The following is a 22,263-nucleotide window of genomic DNA, read 5'->3' as shown; positions in this document are numbered from 1 at the left end:
GGCAAATGATATCTAATATGAGATATCAGTGAGGCAAAGAGAGGAATGTGGGTCAGGCAACGTGCTAAGTGCCTGAAAACAATGGTCAACACCAGAAAAACCTCTCAGCTTTATCTGCCTTCCTCAATAGGAAAAGTCTAGCAAGAGTACAACATTATGTCAGAAAATATAGGAGATATGTCTGCAGCTCTACTCGATAAGTATGTCATTTATAAATGATTTAAGCAAAAGCTATTTCAGATAAATCACGTATACAAGGCAAAATGCATGAACAGTAACGAACATGAAGCTATGCTGGCAGTGCTTTTAAAAAGGAAAATATTGAAAGAATTATTTCAGCTATGCATGTTGAAAGCATCTCTAAAGGTTAGTCCCATTATACTGATTGTAACATGAACCATGACCTTCATTCTCAAAAATGGCAGGTGCCTAGGAAAGAGGAAGAAAGTCTGAGATAACAGAAATTATTTTTGAAAAAATTTAAAGAAACTTTTTATTCTAATCTGGTTTATTTACAAAGTTTGTACACATTGTTTTTCACACAGGATCTTTCCCATTTCCTTTACCCACCCTTTCGTCAACCCATCAAATTGTGCTCCCACCTTCCTCACTTTGGAGCCTCATACTCATTCTACAATAATGGTCTCACACAGTATTTGTCCTCATGGGACTGAGTTAGTTCACTTAGCATAATACTCTGCAGTCCCTCCCAAGTTAGGTAGTAATTTACAAAGCATTTCTCTAGCATGCTGTGTAGTATTTCATTGTGTTAATGTGCCATAATTTCTCAATCCATTCAACGGTGGTTGGACATGTGGGCTGTTTTCATCTTCTTGCTATGATGAATAACGCTGCTATGAACATTGGTGTATAAATGTCCATTTGTGCCTCAGTTCTCATTTTCTCAGGGTATATTCCAAGCAGTGGAATAGCTGGGTCATATGGAATTTCTATGTTCAGCTATTTGAGGAAACACCAAACTGCCTCCCAGAGTGGTGAGATAAAACACACTGTTATCACTTTCTTCTAATGGGAAGTGTTCTACTATTGTTAGGTGCCATCGAGTCAACTCTAACTCAAGTACCCCAATGAACAACAATTGGAAACCTTGCCTTATCCTGTACCATCCTCAAAAACTCCACCACACTCTAATCCATTGTTGCAGTCACTGTGTTAATACATTTCATATAGGTTATTCCTCTGTCACTGACCTTCCACCTTTCCCAGCATGACGTCTTTTTCCAGGGGCTGGCACTTCCTAACAACATGTGCAAAGTATGTGAGATGAAGTTTCACTAGCTTTGGCTCTAAGAAGCATGCGACTTCCTCCAGGATAGACTTGTTTGTTCTTTTGACAGGCCAAGGAGTACTGCTATATTCAATACTCCCTTCCAACACTACAATTCAAAACCATCAATTCTTCTCCAGTATTTCTCACTGTCCAACTTTCACATGCATATGAATCAATGGAAAATACGATGGCTTGGGTCAGGCACACCTTGGTCTTTAAACAGACATCCTTAGGATTTTCAAGAGGTCCTCAACAGTTGATTCCCCAATGCAACATGTCTTTTGATTTCTTGACTGCTGCTTTATGGATAAAATAAATTTTTGAGAACTTCAATCATCTCTGCATTTATCATAATGCTGTCTATTGGTCCAGCTATAAGGATTTTTGTTTTCCTGGTACTGAGGCATAATTCATATTGAAGGCTTTAGTCTTTGATAATTTTCAATAAGTGCTTTAAATCCTATTCACTTTGCGTAAGCAAGGTTTTGTAACCTGCATAATGTAGGCTGTTGATGAGTCCTCCTCTAATATAGATGCCATATTCTTTATAGAGTGTGTTGTTGTTGTTATACGCCGTCAAGGTGACTCTGACTGATAATAACCCTATGTGCAACAGCTCCGAACCTTGCTCTGTCTTGAGCCAATTTCACTGTCTCCGACACACCTACCCCCAGCACCCCAGTCACTTAACTTCTCTAATTATTTGCTCAGCATACAGATCAAATAGAAATGGAGAAAAGATACAACCTTGATGCATACATGTTGTTGTTGTTAGGTGTCACTCACTGAGTCAAGTACAACTCACAATGACCCTACAAACAAAAGATCTAAACCTAGTCCTGTCCTGCACCATCCTCACACTTCCTGACACACAAGAGCCCATTGCAGCAGCTACCTTGTCACTCCACCTGGTTGAGGGTCTTTCTCTCCTTCGCTGACCCTCCACCCTTCCCAACATCATGTTCCTCTCCGAGGAACAGAACCTCCTAGCAATATGTCCTTAGTATGGGAGGCGAATCCTCATCATTCTTGCCTCCAAAGAACACTCTGGCAGCACATGCTCCAAGACATATCTACTCTTTCTCTTGGCCGGCCATGGGATTTGCAGTGCTCTTCTCCAACACCACAGCTGCAAGGCATCAATTCTTTTTCTGTCATCCTTATCATTGTCCAGGTCTCGGATGCAAAGCTAGTAATTGAAAAGACTATGGCCTGAATCAGACACACCTTAGTCCTCAAACTGACATCACTATTCCTCGAAAATTTGGAAAGGTCCCTAACTGCAGATTTTCTCAGTGCAATGTATCTCCTTATTTCCTGACTGCTTGTACCAAGGGTGTTAATTGTGGATCCAAGCAAGATGAAGCTATTGACAAGTTACAATCTCCTCTCTATGCATCATGATACTCCCTATTGGTCCAGTGGTAAGAATCTTTGTTTTCTTGATATTGAGATGCAATCCATACTGAAGGCTGCAGTCCTTGATCTTCCACAAGTGCTTCAAGTCCTTTCTTTCAGCAAGCAAGGTTGTATCATCTGCGTAATGCAAGTGTCTTCCTCCAATACTGATGCCACATTCCTCTTCATAGAGTGCAGCCTCTCGGATAATTTGCTCAGCATATAGATTGGACAGGTATGGAAACAGAATACATTCATGACACACTCCCTTCCTAATTATAAACCATGCAGTGCTCCCCTGCTCCATTTGCACAACAGCCTCCTGCTGACACAATCAAGTCTCAATGTCAGCCACAACTTGTTATGATCCACACAGTCAAATGCCTTTGCACAGTCAATAAAACACAAATAGTCATTCTTCTGGTATTCCTTACTTTCAGCCAGGATCCATCTGACATTAGCAATGATAAACTTGGTGAAAGAGGAAGTGGAAACTGCATTGAAGACACTGGCAAAAAATAAGGCCCCAGGAATAGATAGGATACCAACCGATTTATTTCAATTAACAAATGCAGCCTTGGATTCACACACCTGTCTATGCCAGGAAATATGGAAGAACGGCTGTCTGACTAATGGTCTGGAAGAGGTCTATATTTGTTTCTATTCCCAAAAAGGGTGATCTTATTGAATGTGGAAACTGTTAAACAATATCATTGATATCACATGCAAGCAAAATACTGCTGAAGATCATTCAAAACCTGCTGCAACAGTACATAGGTAGGAAATTGCCAAATGTTCAAGTGGAATTTAGATGAGGTTGTGGCACTAGGGATATCACTGCTGATGCACACATAATTATCCTCATTTTAACCCATGTATTATTGTTCTCTTGTTCTGTTTTAATAACTGCTTCCTTTTCTAGGTATAGGTTTCATCTGAAGTTTCACTAAATGTCTGGCCAAGTAAGCTGTAACTGTTAACAACCCCTATCTCTTCTCCAGACATCATGGTTTTGCCAATTGACCCTGTGGTGAGAATCTTTGTCTTCTTGCTGTTAAGCTTCAATCCATATTGAAGACTACAGTCCTTGACCTTCTGCAGCAAGCGCTTCAGATCCTCCTCAGTTTCAGCAAGCAGGGTTGTGTCATCTGCAAAATGTAGGTTGTTGATGAGTCTTCGTCCAATCCTCAAGTCACATTCTTCCTCATAAAGCTCAGCTTCCCAAAGGACCTGTTCTGCATATAGATTGAAAAGGTACAGAGACAGGACACATCCCCGACACACTCCCTTCCTGATTCTGAACCAGGTAGTGCTTTCTTGCTTTATTTTGAGAACTACTTGCTGGTCTAAGTATAGGATTCCATATGCACAATCAAGTGTTTCCTATTCTTCTCAAGGTTAACCACAATTGCTGTGATCCACATAGTCAAATGTCTTTACATAGTTTGCTTGGCTACACAATAAACACTCTTGGCACCAGCAGTTAGGAAATCAAAAGACAAATAGCATTAGGCAAATCTGGTAAATCTGCTGTCAGGGACATTTCCAGAGTACTGAGAAGCAATAATGTCAGTCTCGAGACTAAGGTGTGCCTGATTCAGGCCACAGTCTTTGCAGTGATTGGCTATGCATCAAAGAGCTGGAAAATGATTAAGGATGTCAGAGGAAGAATTGATGCCTTTGAGTTGTGGTGCTGGAGAAGAGTCAAGAACATACCAAGGACTGCCAAGAAAACAAATAGGGTTGTCTTAGAGAGGGTGAAATCAAGTTTCTCCTTGGAGGCTAGGTTTATAAAGCTCCATCTCACATACTTTGGGCATGTGGACAGGAGGGACCAAACCTTAGAGAAGGACATCATGCTTGAAAGGGTGGAGCAACAGTGTAAGAGAGGAAGACCCCAAATGAGAAGGATTGATACAGTAACTAGGGCTATAGGAGAAGGTGTGTCAGAGTCAGTGAGATTGGCTCAGGAAAGGGTAGGCTTCTGAGCTGTTGTACATAGGGTCACTATGGATTGCAGGAGACTCGACGGCACATAACAACAACAACAACAACAACAACAACAACAACAACAACAGCAAAAAAAACAAATGTTCTTGCATGAGAATTCTTCTCAATGTTATATATAATTAATATGAACCAAACAGCTGAATATCTCCTTTGTCTTAAATTAAATTTTGACTAGTGTTATTTCTGATACTTACATTTCTTTTTTTATTAGCATCTGCCTCAAATATCTGTCCTCCTTTGGTCTCAAGAGTTTGTAGTTTTAAGTGTTCTTCCTTCAATAAAACGGCTTTAAAATGCAATTTGAAAGTCACTGTTTTTAAATAAGGAGTGTTAACACATATGTTCACATATATTGAAATGAAAGACATGCTGAATTGCTCTTCTACGCCTGCTCCTTTACTTTTGTTGTTCTGTACCATAGAGGGTTTTTTTTGTTACTAAACATAAACTCAAAATATAAGTTTATTTTTCCTCACTTTGTTATGTTGTTGTAATGTCCCATTGAGTTACTACGACTCACAGAGATCCTACAAACAATGGCTCTGAACCTTGCAATATCTATTCCCCAGATACTCACTGTCCCTGACACATCTGACCCCATTGCTACAGTCACTGAGTCAATCCATATCATCCGGAGTCATCCTTTCTTGCGCTGACCTTTGACCCTTCCAAGCATGATGTCCTCTCTAAGGACGAGCCCCTCCTGACAATATGCCTACAATACCTGAGACAGAGTTTCAATATTTTTGCCTTCAACTAAGAAAGCAGTACCATATACAACAGTCAATCACAAAATCAAACAGTTGAGAATAAACCTAACTAGAGACACAAAAGACCTTTTTCTCCAAAACACTATTACAAGAAACAATAAGGTTGGACCAGCTATCGTTCCATAAGGGGAAAGAACCCCCACAATAGTTAAAAAAAAATAAAAAGAAACAATAAGGGTGTGGAGGGTAACCTGTATGAGGGAAATACATGTGAATTTTGTAGGTAAATTGGTGTAAATTAAAAAAAAAAATAAAAACCAAAACAGAACAAGAATAAACAAACAAACAATAAGAGGCCTAAGTAAATGGAAAAATGTGCCCTGCTCATGAATAGGAAGACTCAACATTGTGAAAATGACAATCTTACCAAAAGCAATCTACAAGTTCAATGCAAGCCTAATACAGATACCAAACTCATTTTCCAGAGAGACAGAAAAGGATACTGGCAGGCTTATTTGGAAAGGAAAAAAAGAGACCCAGAATAAAATGAAGTGGGAGACATAGCACTTCCTGATCTCAAAACTTAACTACTACAGCATGGTACTGGTACAATGATAAATACACAGGATAGAATTGCAAACCTAGAAATGAACTCATTTGCCTATGGTCAATTGGTACTTGACAAGGAATCAAAATCTACTAAATGGAGAAGTAACAGCCTCTTCAACAAATGATTCTGGCAAAACTGGACATGTGCCTACAGAAAGCTTGAAACAGGAGTCACATCTCACACAATACACAAAAATCAACTCAAGGTGGATCAGAGACCTATGGGTCAAGACCAAACCCATAAATATTATAAGAGGAAAAAAGGGACTAAATTTTGGTCTAACCTATGACATAAACAGGCTTGGAAACATAGCCAGAAATATACAACCTGGAGATAAAATCAATGAATGGGATAATCTAAAAACGAAATCCCTGTGTGCATCAAAAACTTTCCCCAATAGCAATGGCTTGGACAGATGGAAGGTCAGTGAAGGCGAGGAATGCCCCCAGTGAGATGGACGGACATGGTGACTTCAGCAATGGGCTCTAGTGTGTCAGAGATGATGATGGTACAGGATAGGGTTGGGTCAGGTGGGCTGTTCATAATCACCTAACAAGTAACCACTGAGTCAATTCCAACTCATGTTGACTTCACATGTGTCAACGTAGAACTGCTCTATAGGGATCTCAAAGTTGTTACTCTTTTGGAGGTAAAGAGCCAGGCCTTTGTTCTGAGGGGCCTATGAGTCAGCTGGAACAGCCAATCTTTTGGTCAGTAGCACTGAACTACCTCTGCCACTCAGGGCCATCTGGAATTTTAGTTCTAGATTACTGTTTTACATTCTGCCTCTACTTTATTTGCCCAGTTTTCTAAAAGTAATATATACACACTATATATAATGTACACATCATATAGTACAGAAAGAAACCCCTATAGTTGCACTGCAGTGAAATTTATGTTGTGCTGTTATTGACCCTGCTAACCAAAGGCTGCTTCTTTCTGATGGTCTGAAAGTACCAGGGGCTCCTCGGGAGAAGATGGGGACTCTCCCTCCGCTGTGAATGACAGCCTTAGAAACCCACTGAAGGGTCACCTGGGAATGGGTTCCAACTCGGCAGCAGAGAGAGAGAAAGAGAGAGAGAGAGTGTCTTTTGGTTTAACACCCATTTCCTTTACAGTTAATTTCTGGCTTCAAACATACTATCGCTATCCTTCCCCAAAATGCTCACAATACAACACAGAGATCAGAATAATGAGTGTAATTTCCAGGGGAAAACAGGTTTCTTTTGGCAATGGTTGTCAACAGCATTCTTGGAAACCTAGCAGAATCCAAAGTTTCCAACACCACAGAGAAGAAAATGTTTAGTAAAAAGGAATAATGAAAAAAAAGATGAAGGAACAGAAACTTAATAAATAGGTGTAAATGGCAGTGGTACTCATTGAGGAATCTAATATTCTGCATATCATTTGCCAGCATCATTTCCTGAAATCTGCATAATGCTCAAATATTAATATAAACTTTTTCTGAATAGTAGGGTGGTTGAAAGATTTTGGAATAGTTAAGGCTGAAGTTGGCAGAGCAATAGGCCATCTATTTCTCAGGTTAAATGGCATAACTGTAATTCTCCCATGACATAAAATCTCTAACAGAAGAGTCCCTCAGCCTATATTGATGTCTGGAATGCCTTTTTCTATTTCCTCTGTCTGGAAAAGAAAAATTCCAACTCATTTTAAAATTCAAACCCATTTATCATTGCCTCTCTTATTTACCAAGCATTTGCCATATTTATGTTTTATGATAGCCCATATGGTAGTATGTTAAGATTCTTCTTAATACATTATCTCCCTCAAAATGCTGTCATTTAAGGGCAGGAGCTATATTTCAATCACTTCTCTATTTAGTGCCTATCAAGGTGCTTTGACTGATGGCAGGTTATCAGTGAGAGCTATTAAGTAAAATAAAAAGTGACTGATGCTTTGGACTGGGCTGGTGTTTATATTTTCATTTAGGGAGAGGGTCATCAGGTGTAAAAATCTTTCATTGAAGCAGAGTAGTCCAGGAGCTGACATAACAAAGGAGGACAGAGCTGGAGGCTGTAGCACACTAATGCTAGTGTACAAAGATGGAAGGGGCTAATTACTGGATGTATAATTGGAGGAAGAAGGGAAGACCAAGAGCTTCTGGAGAGACTGATCAGAACGTGGACACTTAACACCGGCTAGAGTAAATGAGCAACAATGGAGAGGGAATAAGAACCACAATTAATAGTAAAATAGCAGATATGGCAAGATGGATGAATAGCTTTTCTAAAGTAGAGTTGGTGGTGTGAAGCCAACTTGCCCTAGCTATTTTCATAGTAGATGGTCTAGTGCCACTAGAATGATTTCATCATACAATCCTTTACTTTTGCTTGGTTTGCCATCAGGCTAGGAGCAGAGGACTGAAGATACAGAAGCAAAGGGAACTACTGGAGATGATGTTAGGTGCTGTCAAGTTGAGTATGACTCATAGCAATCCTATGAACCAAAGATCTGAAGCCTGTCCTGTCCTGTGCCGTCCTCATCATCTCTGACGTATTTGAGCCCATTGCTGCAGTCACTGTGTCAATCCATCCGGTTGAGGGTCCTCCTCTCTTCCGTTGACCTTCCACCATTCCAAGTATGAAGTCCCTCTGAAAAGGACAGCCTCTACTAACAACATGTTCTAAGTATGTGAGACTAAGAAGCTTCATTATCTCTGCCTCCAAGGAGCACTCTGGCTGTACTTACTCTAACACATATCTGTTTGCTCTTCTTGGCAGTCACGGGATGTTCAGTACTCTTCTCCAATACAACTCAAAGGCATCAATTCTTCTGTCATGCTTATTCGTTGACCAGCTCTCAGACGCATGGCAAGTGATTGAAAAGACCATGGCCCAAGTCAGGTGCAACTTACGTCTTCAAACCAACATCATTACTCCTCAGTAATTTGGAGAGGTCCCTGACTACAAACTTTCCCAATGCAATATGTCTCCTGACTGCTGGTAGCAAGGGTATTGATTATGGATCCAAGTAAGACGAAGCTGCTGACAGTTTCAATCTTCATTACATATTTCATAAAGTTGCCTATTGGTTTAATAGTAAAGATTTTTGTTTTCTTGATGCTGAGATGTAATCCATATTGAAGGATGTAGATAGGGCAGGGTTTAGGGATGTTGTACATAAGGTCGGTATTAGTCACAGACAACTTGTTGGCACATAACAACAACAACAAATAGGCCTGGTTTAATGAGAATAGGTGATTTTGGAAGTTTAAAGTCTTCCATATGAGGCTGTGTATCCAGTTGTATATAGTGTGATCGATCAAGATATTACTTCTAATAACTTTGATCTTCTTTAAAAGAGTTAATATATTTTATGTATTAATGATATATTTTATATACAAACTCTTTATATATTAAGTTAAAAATATACCACTATGTTTATAAAGAAAAATAAATTTCTTATTAAAAACACACACAAGTGAACTCATTAGATCTACTGGATTAGAAAAAAATTTTGGCAGATTTACCTCCATGATGCAAAGTAGCCATTTGTAAGCACACAAATACACAATGACAAAACAGAGGAAATAATTTTAAATTACTTTTAGAATATAACAGTAAGAATGTAGGTGTTATTCCCTATGGATAAATGAATTTCAATACGCTTTGATGAGGCTCTGTCATAATTAAGGAGTAAACTGCAGAACTCCATTTTCCTCCTAGGATTTTGGAGGTTCAAAACCACACTGAAGAGACAAGGCTATGGTTGGATTTTAGTTGTGGTAGGGACTGAGTTAACTGCCTTCGGTGTTTTATGGACAGGAGTGTCAGTGAATAAATCCATGAGTGATCTAGACTATCCTGGAGTAGAGATGTGGTATAAAAAGGAGTAGAGGAATGAGGATGGGTGAGAGGTGTTAATCAAAAGGTCACACAATTTGATGGGCAGAGAGAGAGGAGGGTAAAGGAAATGGGAACGATCTGGTTGAAAAACAACGTATACGAACTTTGAAGGTAAACCAGTATAAAATAAAAATTGTATTTTTATAACAAAAAATGATCAACTAAAAAAATTTCTTTTTAAAAAAACCCTTTCCTCTTCTTTGACTTTTTCTTACAGAAAAAAATGTTACAGCAAAGCCAAAACATTCCATATCCCTTACAGCTAGAGTGGGTCATAACTTTGGCTACTAATCTGCAGTAGAGGTTCCTGCAGAAGACTTCTTTTTCTAAATAAAAAGTCAGTGCTGCAATGGGAACAATTCCTTTGTGTCTTTCTCCTTTCTGCCATATATATTGTTATATATATAAGGTCTAGTGTTGGAGGAGCTATCATGCAACCATGAAATGACAGGCGCAAGGTATGTGAAGGATGAGAGAGAAGGCATGTGGAAAGAACCACAGTCCAGAATAGCACTGCTAAGCTGCTATTTACCTCTCGATTGTCTATCCCCTGATTTCTAGGTGCACGGGAAAACAGAAGTCTATCTGGGGTACTACATTTTACTTTTATGTTAGCTACAGCCAAACTCCATCATTGCTAACATAGTAAATAAAGAAAAGGCCTTTGAGTTTCCTTGGTGTCTCAGATTATAGCCAGAAAATAACACTGCACTCAATGAATGAATGGAAATCCAGATTATCTGTAAATGTTCATTAAAATTATTTTAAAAAAAATAACACTGCACTTAAACTCCTGTCAGTATATATACTTCTGTATATAAACTGAGATGTATATATGTATATATAAATAAAATTAGGTGTCTTTGAGAGGAGACAGACATAGGAACCAATTGAAAGAGAGCCTATCCAAGGATAACTTCTAGTGCATCTCTCTGTTTTGTTGTTGTTATGTGCCGTCGAGTTGCTTGCAACTCATAGCGACCCTATGTACAACAGCCCTAAACTCCGCTCTGTCCTGTGCCAATCGCACTGTCTCTGACACTCCCATCCCAGTCACTGAATCAATCCACCTCATAGAGGGCCTTCCTCTCCAGCGCTGTCCCTCCACCCTCCAAAGCATGATGTCCCTCTCTAAGGACCAGTCTCTCCTCACAACATGTCCAAAGTATGTTAGATGGAGCCTCAGAATCCTTGCCTCCACGGAGCCACCCGGTTTAACCCTTTCCAGGACAAATCTGTTTGTTTTCCTAGCAGTCCATGGTATTCTCAAAACTCTTCTGGCAGGATGTTGCTAAATGCTGGGGACATGCCACTAACTAGGGCTGCATGGTTGATCTGGCAGACATGATGAACCCACAGTCCAGCAATGGTTTATCCTGCAAAGCCACTTTGGGAGAGTAAGGGCAGGCCCTCGAGAGGCCTAGCAGGGTTTGCCAAAAGATTAAGCAAGATTTAATCATGGTGATCAACACAGTCACAAAAATCCTAGATGAAGTTTTCTCATAAAGGGATATACTCTTGCCGTTCCCTAATCCTCCCTCTACCCTAGGTTGTTTTTCCTTAACGTGGCTTTTAACAACTTGAAAACCACAGCTAAAGAAATGATTCACTATTAATTTTTTTCTTAATAATTTGGAAGAAGGTGCTTTTATATAAACCAGAATTGTAGTTATCAGACCCATACATTTAGAGTCTATAAACAGAGACTCTCATCTAGGTGACAGTGAGCTTACCAGAGTGAAAAAGAGTAAGTAAGGTGTATGGCTGTTAAAAAGACAACTTTTTGGAGTAACAGATAAGTTTGAAAGGCAAAAATTCCTCTTTTAAAAGTAGATATTAACAAAACCAATCAAATGGGGAAATAAAAACCTCTTAAAGGTGCTGGCAAAACTCGACTGCAGAAAGCTGAAGCAGGATCCACATCTCACACCATCCACAAAAAGTAACTCAAGGTGGATAAGAGACCTAGGGGTAAAGCCCAAAGCCATAAAGAAAATGGGAAAAAACCTCAGAAGACCCAGCTTAGAAGTTTGGCAAAAAGAGCCAAAAATGCACACCCAGGAGAGGTTAACAACAATGAATGAGTCCTTCTAAAGATGAAGTCCCTGTGTACGTCAAAAACTTTTTCCAATAGGGTTCAAAGAAAACCTACTGATTGGGGAAAAAAACTCTGGCAATACCATCTCCGACAAGGGTCTTATAAAGAAAGTTTAGAGAATATAACATCAAGAAAAAGACCGAGAACCCAACTACAAAATGGACAAAAGACATGCAAGACTTTTTCACAGAGGAAGATATTCTGATGGCCAATAGACACCTAAAGAAATGTTCAAAATCACTAGGAATAAAAGATGCAAATCAAAACCACAATGAGATACCATCTCACCCCAGGGCAACAGCTAAGTTAATAGAACAACAAGCAATAAATGTTGGAGAGTATGTGAAAATTGGAACTCTTATACACTGTTGGTGGGATTGTAAAATGGTTCAACCACTCTGGTAGGCAGTTTGGCATTTCCTCAAAAAGCTGAACACAGAAATTCTATAAGACTATTCTACTATATTCCACTGAGAGGATTATACCCTGAGGAAAATAGAATTGAGACACAAATAGAGATCTGTACACTGTGTTCATATAAAGAAAACAAAGATTCTCACCACTGGGCCAATTGGCAGCATCAGTATGGATGGTGAAGAGATTAAGATAGTTAATATAGTTTTAGTTTACTTGGCTCCACAGTCAACACTCTTGGTAACAGCAGCCAGGAAATCAGGAGACGAATTGCATTGGGAAAGTCAGCTGTGAGGGACCTCTCAAGAGTACTGAAGTGCAACAACGTCAGGCTGGAGACTAAGGTGCACCTGATCCAGGCTATGGTCTTTGCAATTACGTGCTATGCATCAGAGAGTTGGACAGTAAATAGGGACAATAGGAAGAGAAATGACGCCTTTGAGTTGTGGTGTTAGAGAAGAGTGTTGAATATACCATGGACTGCTAGGAGAACAAACAGGTTTGTCCTGGAGAGGGTGAAGCCAGAATGTTCCCTGGAGTCAAGGATTCTGAAGCTTCGTCTGACATACTTTGGGCATGTTGCAAGGAGGGACTGGTCCTTGGAGAGGGACTGACTGGTCGCTTGGAGAGGGACATCATGTTTGGGAGAGTGGAGGGATGGCGCAGGAGAGGAAGACCTTCAATGAGATGGATCGATTCTGTGAGTGGAGTGGTGGGAATAAATGTATTTCAGACAGTGAGGTTGGCACAGGATAGAACGGTGTTTAAGGCTCTTGTACACAGAGTCGCTATGAGTTGCAAACGACTTGATGGCACATAACAACAACAACAACAACACTGTGTTCATAGCAGCATTATTCACAATAGCAAAAACTTGGAAACAGTCCAAATGTTCATACACAAACAAATGCATTGAGAAATTATGGTGTAGTCACATGATGAAATGCCATGAAGCATTAAAAAGCAACTATTTATAAAGATATTACAAACATGAGAGGTTAGAGAGCATTATGCTGAGTGAACTAACCCAGTCGCATTAGGACAAATACTGCATGAATCTATTATTGTAAAAATAGGATAACTATTAAGATGTGTACAGGTTTTGGGGAAGTGAAGGAGAGAAGAGTCATGGGGTTGCTGAGTTTGGTGTATGGAGGGTAAGGGGTGAAGGAATTAGGAAAGATCCAGTGAGGATCTGAAAAGATGGCATAATAGTAACTATAAAACAATGGTGATTCCTTTTATAAAACACAATGTATGGGAATGACAGTATGAAACACAGTGTGAATGAAGGAATGTGTGAAACAATATATATGAGTGAAACACAATGTATACAAATTTTGTATGCAAATCAATATAAAAGAAAAAAATTTCATACTAAAAGAATAAAGATTTTTATTAAGCACTGTAAATTGCATTCAACAGCCTTCAAATAATACACCACACCACAATCCATCTACAATCAACCAAACTCAATAGCAGTTCATTATTGTACAATCCATGAGTTAGGGCAAAACTCCCCTTCAACTTACAGTAAGTTCCTATTTAGCGCCTACGGACAGGGATAGGGGAATTACACCTCATTTTTGATCACTAATGTGTGATGAAGAGCATCACACAGGAGAATTAATGAAAATGAGTAAGACATGATTCTGATTTCAAAGTACACTGTTTGAAAACATTAACAAAAACATCAAAATGATATAAGTATACCTGCTTCTACTAAATTATTGATGGGAAAGTTCTCAAGAACAAACAATTTGTTTCTTGCTACAGAAGTGGCTGAGTATTTTTTTGTTTTGTGGGGTTTTTGTTGTTTAAAAAGAATTTTTTAAAAAAAGAAATAGGAAGTACTTGGTTGGGCCACTTAGTTTTAAACCATCAATGACATCTTACTGGAATTTATTTTCTTTTTTGGCTGAAATCTCAACACTGATCTCTCCTCTAATTTTTGTTTATTGCTGAATTTTAGGCTAAATTTCTGGAATTAGTCAAGGCTGCAGTTGGAATCTATAGACAGATTTTCAGAAGCTAATCAAATACGTAAGGTAAATAGGTAATATGAGAGTCTGGATATATTTCATCCTAAAAATTATTTTGGGATTGAATTAGAAATATTTTGTGAAGCAAATATTCCTTAGTGAAACTTAGGTATCATCTCACTAAGTCACTTAATTTTACATAATAGTAAATGTTTTAAAAGTTATTTCTGGGGTTTCTAACTTTGTTCCAATTTTGTCTCTTACGACATTTATGGTTTTAGGTTTAGGTTTTAACCTTCCCACTTAACAACAACAATAACAACAGGCCTCTGATCCAGTTTGAGGTAGTTTTTTGTGTATAATGTTAGATGTGGATCCTGTTTCAGTTTTTCTGCAGGCAGATGTACAGTTTTATCAGCATCATTTTTTGAAGAGGCGTTGTTTCCCCATTTAAAGGGTCTATTACCTTGTCAAATATCAGTTGACCCAGCTAATGAGTTGATTTCTGTATTCTCGATTCTAATCCATTGCTCTATATGTCTGTCATTCTATCAATACCATGCTGTTTCGATTACTACAGCTGTGCAGGAGGTTTTGAGATAAAGAAGTGAGATGCCTTCAATAGTTTTGTTGTTGTTGTTGCAACTGGGTACTTTTTTGTTTTTCAGAGAGGAAGACCCTCAATGAGACTAACTGATTCAGTGACTGGGGTAAGGGAGGTAGGTGTGTCAGAGACAATGAGATTGGCGCAGGATTAGCAGGGTTTAGGGCTCTTGTATATCGGGTCACTATGAGTCACAGGCAAATCGACAGCACACAATAAGAGCCTTGCTTATTTTGAGTCTTTTGCCTTTCCAAATGAAACTGGGAATTGCTTTTCCTTTCTCCTGGAAGAATGAATTTGGTATCTGCATTGGGATTATATTGAATTTGTAGATTGTGTTTGGTAGGATTGTCATTTTCACTATGCTGAATCTTTCTATACATGAACAGAGAATATTTTTTCATTTAGTTGAGTCTCTTATTATTTCTCACAGTAGTATTTTGTAGTGTTAGTAGGGAGCCCTGGTAAATATTTAATCTTGCAGTTGGCTGTTGTAAATGGTAGTGCTTCCTTAGTTTCCTTTTCATGTTTTCTTTGTTGCGGTAGAGAAATCCCACTGACATTTGTATTTTGATTTTGTATCCTGCCACTCTACTAAAGTAGGTCTAAAGGGTTGGGGTTTTTTTTTGAGTCTTTGGGATTTTCTATGTACAGTATCATATTATCTGCATATAGTGACAGTTTCACCACCTGTATGCCAATTTGGATGCCATGCCTCTTAACTCCTTTTCTTACCATACTGAGCTGGTTGGAACTTCCAATAAAATATTGAATAAGGGTGGTGATAGTGGGCAGCCTTGATCACAATGGGAATGGTTTTAGTCTTTCTCCGTTGAGAAAGATGTTTGCTCTTGATTTTGTATATATCATTTTCACTATGTTGAGGTGATTAAAAACTGCACATCTTGGAGAAGATCATTGAATGAGACCCTCTTAAAATCAAAACCCTGTGTGCATCAAAAACTTTCTCCAGTAGAGTAAAAGGAAAGCTCACAGATCTGTGAAAAACATCTGGCAACATCATTTCAGATAAGATCTCATAACCAGCATTTATAGAATACAACAGCAAAATACTGCAGCAGAATCCACAACAAAAAGACCGATAACTCAATCACAAAATAGCAAGGCATGAAGACTCTTCACAAAGAAGGACATTCAGATGTCAAGAAATACATGAGGAAATTAAAAAAAAAATCATTTGCAACCAGGGAGATGTAAATGAAAATAACAAGAAGATACCACCTCTTTCCAGCAGTATTAGCATAGTTCAACAAAAGAGCAAGTAATAAATGTTGGAGATGACGTAGAGAGATTGGAACTCTTATCCACTGCTGGTGAGATTGTAAATGGTACAACCACTAGGGAAGGTGGTTTGGCGTTTCCTCAAAAAGCTAAACATAGAAATCTCATATGACCCAGGTATTCCACTGCTAACAATATATCCCAAGGAAATCAGAACTGAGACACAAATGGACATTTACACACCTATGTTCATAGTAGCATTATTCACAATAACAAGAAAATGGAAAGCTGCCTAAATGATCATCAACAAAAGAATGGATTGAGAAATTGTGGTACACCCACAAAATGAAAATAAGCAACACTGAGGAGCAATAATTTTGTAAAATACTATATAACATGGAGAGACTAGAGAACATTTTGTTCAGTGAAAAGTCTCAGTCACGTTAGGACAAATATTGCATAAGGCCACTGTTGTGGAAAATAAGAGGATAACTGAATAAGATATATAAATGTTCAAAAGGGAAAGTAGGGGCAGAAAAAGGAAAACATGTAAAAATTACTGAGATAGCAGAGATTAGTGGGTAGAGGAGACGTGAAGTAATGGGAAAGTTTCAATGGGGTTTGAAAAGACTGGATGATAAGAGGCATAGAGCAATGGTAATTATATAATACATAATGTGTATGAATAAAAAGTACATGTACAAACCACAAACTGTATAAATGAGTATATGCAAACCAATAAAATTTTTTAAAAAAGGTATTTCCACATTAAGCAAAGAAAATTTATTAATGTTTGTTTAACAAGAATACATTCAACAAAGTAACATAACCTATTAGAAATGTCCTACATCTCCACTCTATATTTTTCTAGTTAGTAACTGAAAGGAATTATAACATCAGTTTGGCCTAGCTAATGAAAATTACCTTAAGATATTTTTTAAAAGGAATTATTTTGACATCTGACACTGCTGAGCTAGAAATATATTTGCTTTTAGCTTTGATCAGAAAATCTAATTTAGCTGTCTCTATTAAAAAGAACATTTTTCACGAAATGGATGAAATCTACTTGAAGAAAACACATAGTAGCAAACATTCCAAAATTAAATCCCACATATTAAAAAAATACTCAAAACAGTCAAATTATACAAACTGCACTAATGAATACGGTAAAATTAAAAAAAGACATACTAAATTAGCATTATTCTCCTCTGAATAGCAGATAGTAAATGATGTTTCACTCATACTGGTAGGAAAAGAATGCTAAGGCTACAGAATCCCAGTCTGTAGATAAGAATATGTCATTATACTAAAATAATAATAGTAAAAGAACATGAAATATTTTTAATATTTCATTTTCTTGAATTTTTTTAGAACTTGCTAAAACAAAATATCCCCCCACCCCCGAGTATAAGCTAAAGGACACAGAAAACCAGTTTCCATCCAGACAAGGCAGGATTTATTATATATACGCTATTTAGACTGGCAAGCTTCCTCCATTTGTTTCCGTAAGATTTGTGCTGAAGCACAGACATTACATAATGGGTAAACACCATAAGGCCTTCTGCGGCTCAAGCTGGTGAGTCAAAGGTCATGGTCTGGATCATAGTCAAGCTACAGAGCAGAAAGTCTTCTGGGGAGTGTCGAGATATCCAGATGTGGCCACAGAGAATAACCTCTGGCATGGTCTTATTTTTTTCCCCTCAACAACATTTCTTTTCAAGTACTCTGATAATCACACCACTAACTTAAGGGGCTGGTCTTATTTTGGCTACCTTCACCATTCAAGGGCATTAGCTTGGAGACAGAACACTAATCACCTGCGAGGCTACAGTTTTATGAGCATTGTTTTTTTCTAAGTCCGGACTTTCAACCATTTATAATAGAGATGCAGTGCAATCATCGAGTAAGCAAGGACACAGAAGTTGTCTAAAGAATGACCAGAGCAAACCTGTGCAAAGGCAGGTTCTGTGATGACTAGTGAGAACAAGTGAGGTGGCAATGTGGATTCAGAGCGGTGCAGGCAGAGAAGGAGAATTAGGATGCCTGGAATTCTTGGTTCAGGATCAGCCTAGGAGAATGTACTAGCTACCCAAGTAGAGAATGGACTAAGAACCCAATGAAGACAAGAAGAAAGGTGACTGTCCTCTCTTTTCCCTTTACCCAGTGTTACAAATAGAGACATCACTGAGGTAATGGTTATATAAATACTAGAGAGCCACATCTAAAACCAAGAAGAAATTGGGGGGTGGGGGTGGGGGATTGTATACCAATGAAGGAATTTTACTTTTCAAAGAGAAGAGTGAACTGGGGGTGGGGGGGGTGGGGAGAAAAGTACAACAATGAATGAACAGAAATCCAAAATCTCTGTAAATGCTCATTAAAATAAAAAAAAAAAAAGAAAGAAACGATGTTAGAAAGAAACAGTTTTTCAACATATTTTTATAAGCTGGTTGTTTGGAACAGACGTGAAGAAATATCACTGAGCATTCAATCTAGCTCAAAGTCTGTTTTGTACAAAGTATAACTCCACGTGGTTGTGTGAGGAAGGACTCCCAGAGATCCCCAGGGAATAATGTGGCTTCATTCTGGCTACTTTGGGTCAGAGTGAGAAAATGTGTCCTGTGTCCACACTGTCTTGTTAACTCTGTCTCTTGAATCAGCAGATTTATGTCTTTTACCAAAATATGGGACACTTTTCAGTCACTCTTTCTTACTTTTTCAGCTGTGTCTTCTTTGACTTTGGTGACACAAATGTTAGCTCTTTCTTTTATGTCAGAGTTCCTACAGGTTCCAAATGAGCTCTTGTGGTCTAGTATGTAGGGAGCTGTGCTGTGTAATTTAAGATTTGGGTTTTGTTTTTTTTTTAATTTTTATTGTATTATTTTTATGTGTACCGTCAAATCAGATCTGACTGGTACAGGAGGAGATTGCCCCCTCCTTCTGCAGCAGAGGATCTGGTGGATTTGAACCGCATACCTCTGGAATTGCAGTGCAGTGTCTTGCCACTAAACCACCAGAGCTCCCTTAAGATTGGTTTTATAAAACTCAGTGTGTGGGAATTATGGTATGAAACACAATATGAATTAAAGAATGTGTGAAACATAATGTATGTGAATTTTGTATGCAAACCAATATAAAGTGAAAAAAAAATTTTAAACCCCCACCATTTATAGGAGGAAAACAAAAGCACAGCACTCTGTGGGAATACTGGGGCTGGCTCTCTTGGGCTTCCTGTGCAATGTTCTCCCACTGAAATAGCAGGACACATCCTGGATTCCTGTAAAAGCCCCAGTGAAGAAATATACTAGGTACAGGAGAATTATTTATTAGTAGTGAGAGGGGAGAATCAAAAGCATAGGTAAAATTAAAGCTTGATGAGGGGTTTTCCTAGATTTGTTATATAAAACTCTACTCAATATATTTTCATTCAGTTATGTTTTTGTTGTTTGAGGAAAAACAAATTCTTCTCAGGAAAGGGAGACCCTGGATGAGATGGATTGACACAGTGACTGTGGCAATAAGTGTTGGTGTGTCAGAATTAGTGAGACTGGCTCAGGACAGGGAAGGGTTCAGAGCTGCTGTACATAGGGTCGCTATGGGTCGTAGGCAACTCGATGAAACATAACAACAACATATTCATCAACTCTAGAGTTATTAACATTATCTGATACAAGGGGGAAAAAAATCCCCTCATACATTTTAAAATGTACTTACCAAGACAGAACGGATTCAATAGGCTCGGGCAAAAACAGTCATTTGCTATATTTTTCAATTTAAAGGTCATGCTGATTATCCACGACTTGAGATTCTCTGGTAATGGTTTCAATAATATGTAGGCAATAGCATAGAGAACATAGCGAAGCCAGCACAAAAATGGGGTGGCAATCCTGCCATTGGGTGACTCTGACATTCGCTCAATTGTTGGAAAGAGCATCACGGAGCGGATTACCTACAAAAAAGAAACACAGTTTAATGAGAGGTTTTCTTACATTAGGAAAAGTTCATTATTTTATGGTTTCTTCCATGCAATACTAATTCACCGACAGATTCTAGAGTCAGATTTGGGATTTGTTCAGAAAAAGGAGTTTGGCCTACTGCACTCTCGCCCACAGCCCACAGCCAACCTGGGGATGACCTTGACGTTTAGCTGTTGGGGCTAATTTTCAAGGAGAGGATTCTGACTCTCAATCATTTATAGTCACCTAACAATTAAGAATTAATGAATAACAACTCAGCATCTTTTGAAGGCCTGACTACTGAAACTTGGAATTAATATACCACGTTTAGTGAAGTAGTTGTTCTAATTTCACTGACTCATGATGAATCCATGAGTGCTGGGCCAAATGAGTGAGGAGTCATTCAGTCATCACTCAAACTGACCTATGGAGACCTCCTCTGTCACAGCTAAGCTAAGCTCCATAGAGTTTTCAATGGCTGGTTTTTCAGATGCAGAGTGCCAGGCATTTCTTTTAAAGCATCTGTGGTTGAATTCGAACCTCTGACATGTTGATTAACAGCCATATATGTCAACCACTTGCATCACATAAAGGTCTCCTTTTCTATTTAACATTTCTTTTATTGATTATACTTGAAATATCTTTTTAAAAAGCTCTTCTATTTTTTAACCATATTGCTCCAAAATAATCTTCAACAAGACCAAATATATTTCTAGCAGTAAAGATTTAACATTAACAAAGTACAGCCCAGTGACAAGAAAGCTGGTACTCTGAAATCACCTAGAAAAATATTTAAAGACAAAAAAACTTTTGACTAATAATTCTTTCTTTCAGAAAAGGGTCATTAAAAAGTTACAAATAATTTTTTTCCTCCTCTACCTCCCAGCAAATATACAATCACCCAAAACAATTAACTAACAAAAGCAATCTTTTCTAAGAAGTCTTTAGGTGCTTATGGTAACTCTTTGCTCATGCTAGCTTGTAGTTCACTTTAGAAAAAGACGCCTTCTTGTGCTTATTAATATGCCTTCAAATATTTCAGGAATACAAATGGTTAATACAGCTACTGTCAAACCAAAAAACATACCACACAGATTCCATACTACTTATGTAATCTATAGTACACAAGGAACTTCAGACTGATCAAATCAGTTGGCAGAAACAGGAAACAATCCATTATTTTTAGAAATGATCCATTACTGTGACCTATGTTAAACAAAACTGCATGCAAAGGAAACTCTAAAAGTACATGAGCAACCACATGGTTACATTTGGCGGATCTGTATCAACAAAAAATTCGGAATTAAAATGAACTCTAAAATCTTGGGAATGGACTGAAACTATAAGGAAGTTCTATTATGTGCTCTGAATGCATCATTGCTTCAGAAAAATATAAGAAGACTAAAGACCGTTTTTCACAACTAATACTTAGCTGATGGGACTTATTTTCTTCTTGTGCCTTTGGAGAATATTATTACCTGTGAGAGAAACTTAGACACTTCCGAATATCATAATGACAATTACAATAAAATAGTCCAATTAAAACAGCACAAGTTCAGTGATAACTCTTCAAGTAGAAATCTACCTTTGTAACCTTTATTTTTTTGGTAAAAAAACCTTAAACCCAAACAATTTCTCAGCTGTGCTGAGGCTTCCAAATCTGTGTGTATAACAAAATATTTTCTTGTGCTACTATTTCATTTTGTTCAGCTCTTTAGTATCTTGAAATCTTCCTTGTGCTTTGGCTTCTCTGCGCTCCAGTGCAATATTCAGAGTTTCTTCTGACCAAAGGCGTTTGACTGTGTGGACCACAACAAACTGCGGGTGACTCTGAGAAGAATGGGAATCTCAGAACACTTGATTGTGCTAATGAGAAACTTATACTTGGACCAAGAGGCAGTCTTCAGAACAGAGCAAGGAAACACTGCATGGTTCAAAACTGGAAAGGGCATATGCCAGGGATGTGTCCTGTCTCCATACCTTTTCAACCCATATGCAGAACAGATCATCCAGGAGGCTCTACGAGGAGAAATGCGGCATCAGGATTAGTGGAAGATGTATCAACAATCTGAGTTATGCAGA

The 22,263-nt window shown here is 38.3% G+C and overlaps 1 protein-coding gene across 3 annotated transcripts in view; it reads right to left on the bottom strand.

The window, feature by feature from the left end:
* LOC102854333 (chromosome unknown open reading frame, human C2orf43) overlaps positions 1–22,263 on the bottom strand; it is a 116,220-nt gene that overhangs the window by 12,081 nt on the left and 81,876 nt on the right. For all 3 annotated transcript variants that reach the window (XM_006880641.1, XM_006880643.1, XM_006880642.1), the window contains one exon: positions 19,940–20,174. In XM_006880641.1, coding sequence (XP_006880703.1) covers positions 19,940–20,174 — 235 coding nt within the window. The remainder of the gene's footprint in view (positions 1–19,939; positions 20,175–22,263) is intronic.

The sequence above is a fragment of the Elephantulus edwardii genome, unplaced genomic scaffold (genome assembly GCF_000299155.1).
Source record: "Elephantulus edwardii isolate Elephantulus edwardi_28Jun2011 unplaced genomic scaffold, EleEdw1.0 scaffold00009, whole genome shotgun sequence".
NCBI classification, from domain to species: Eukaryota; Metazoa; Chordata; class Mammalia; order Macroscelidea; family Macroscelididae; genus Elephantulus; species Elephantulus edwardii.
Note: the sequence above shows the minus strand (reverse complement) of the source record. Positions and strands in the feature narration are given on the sequence as shown.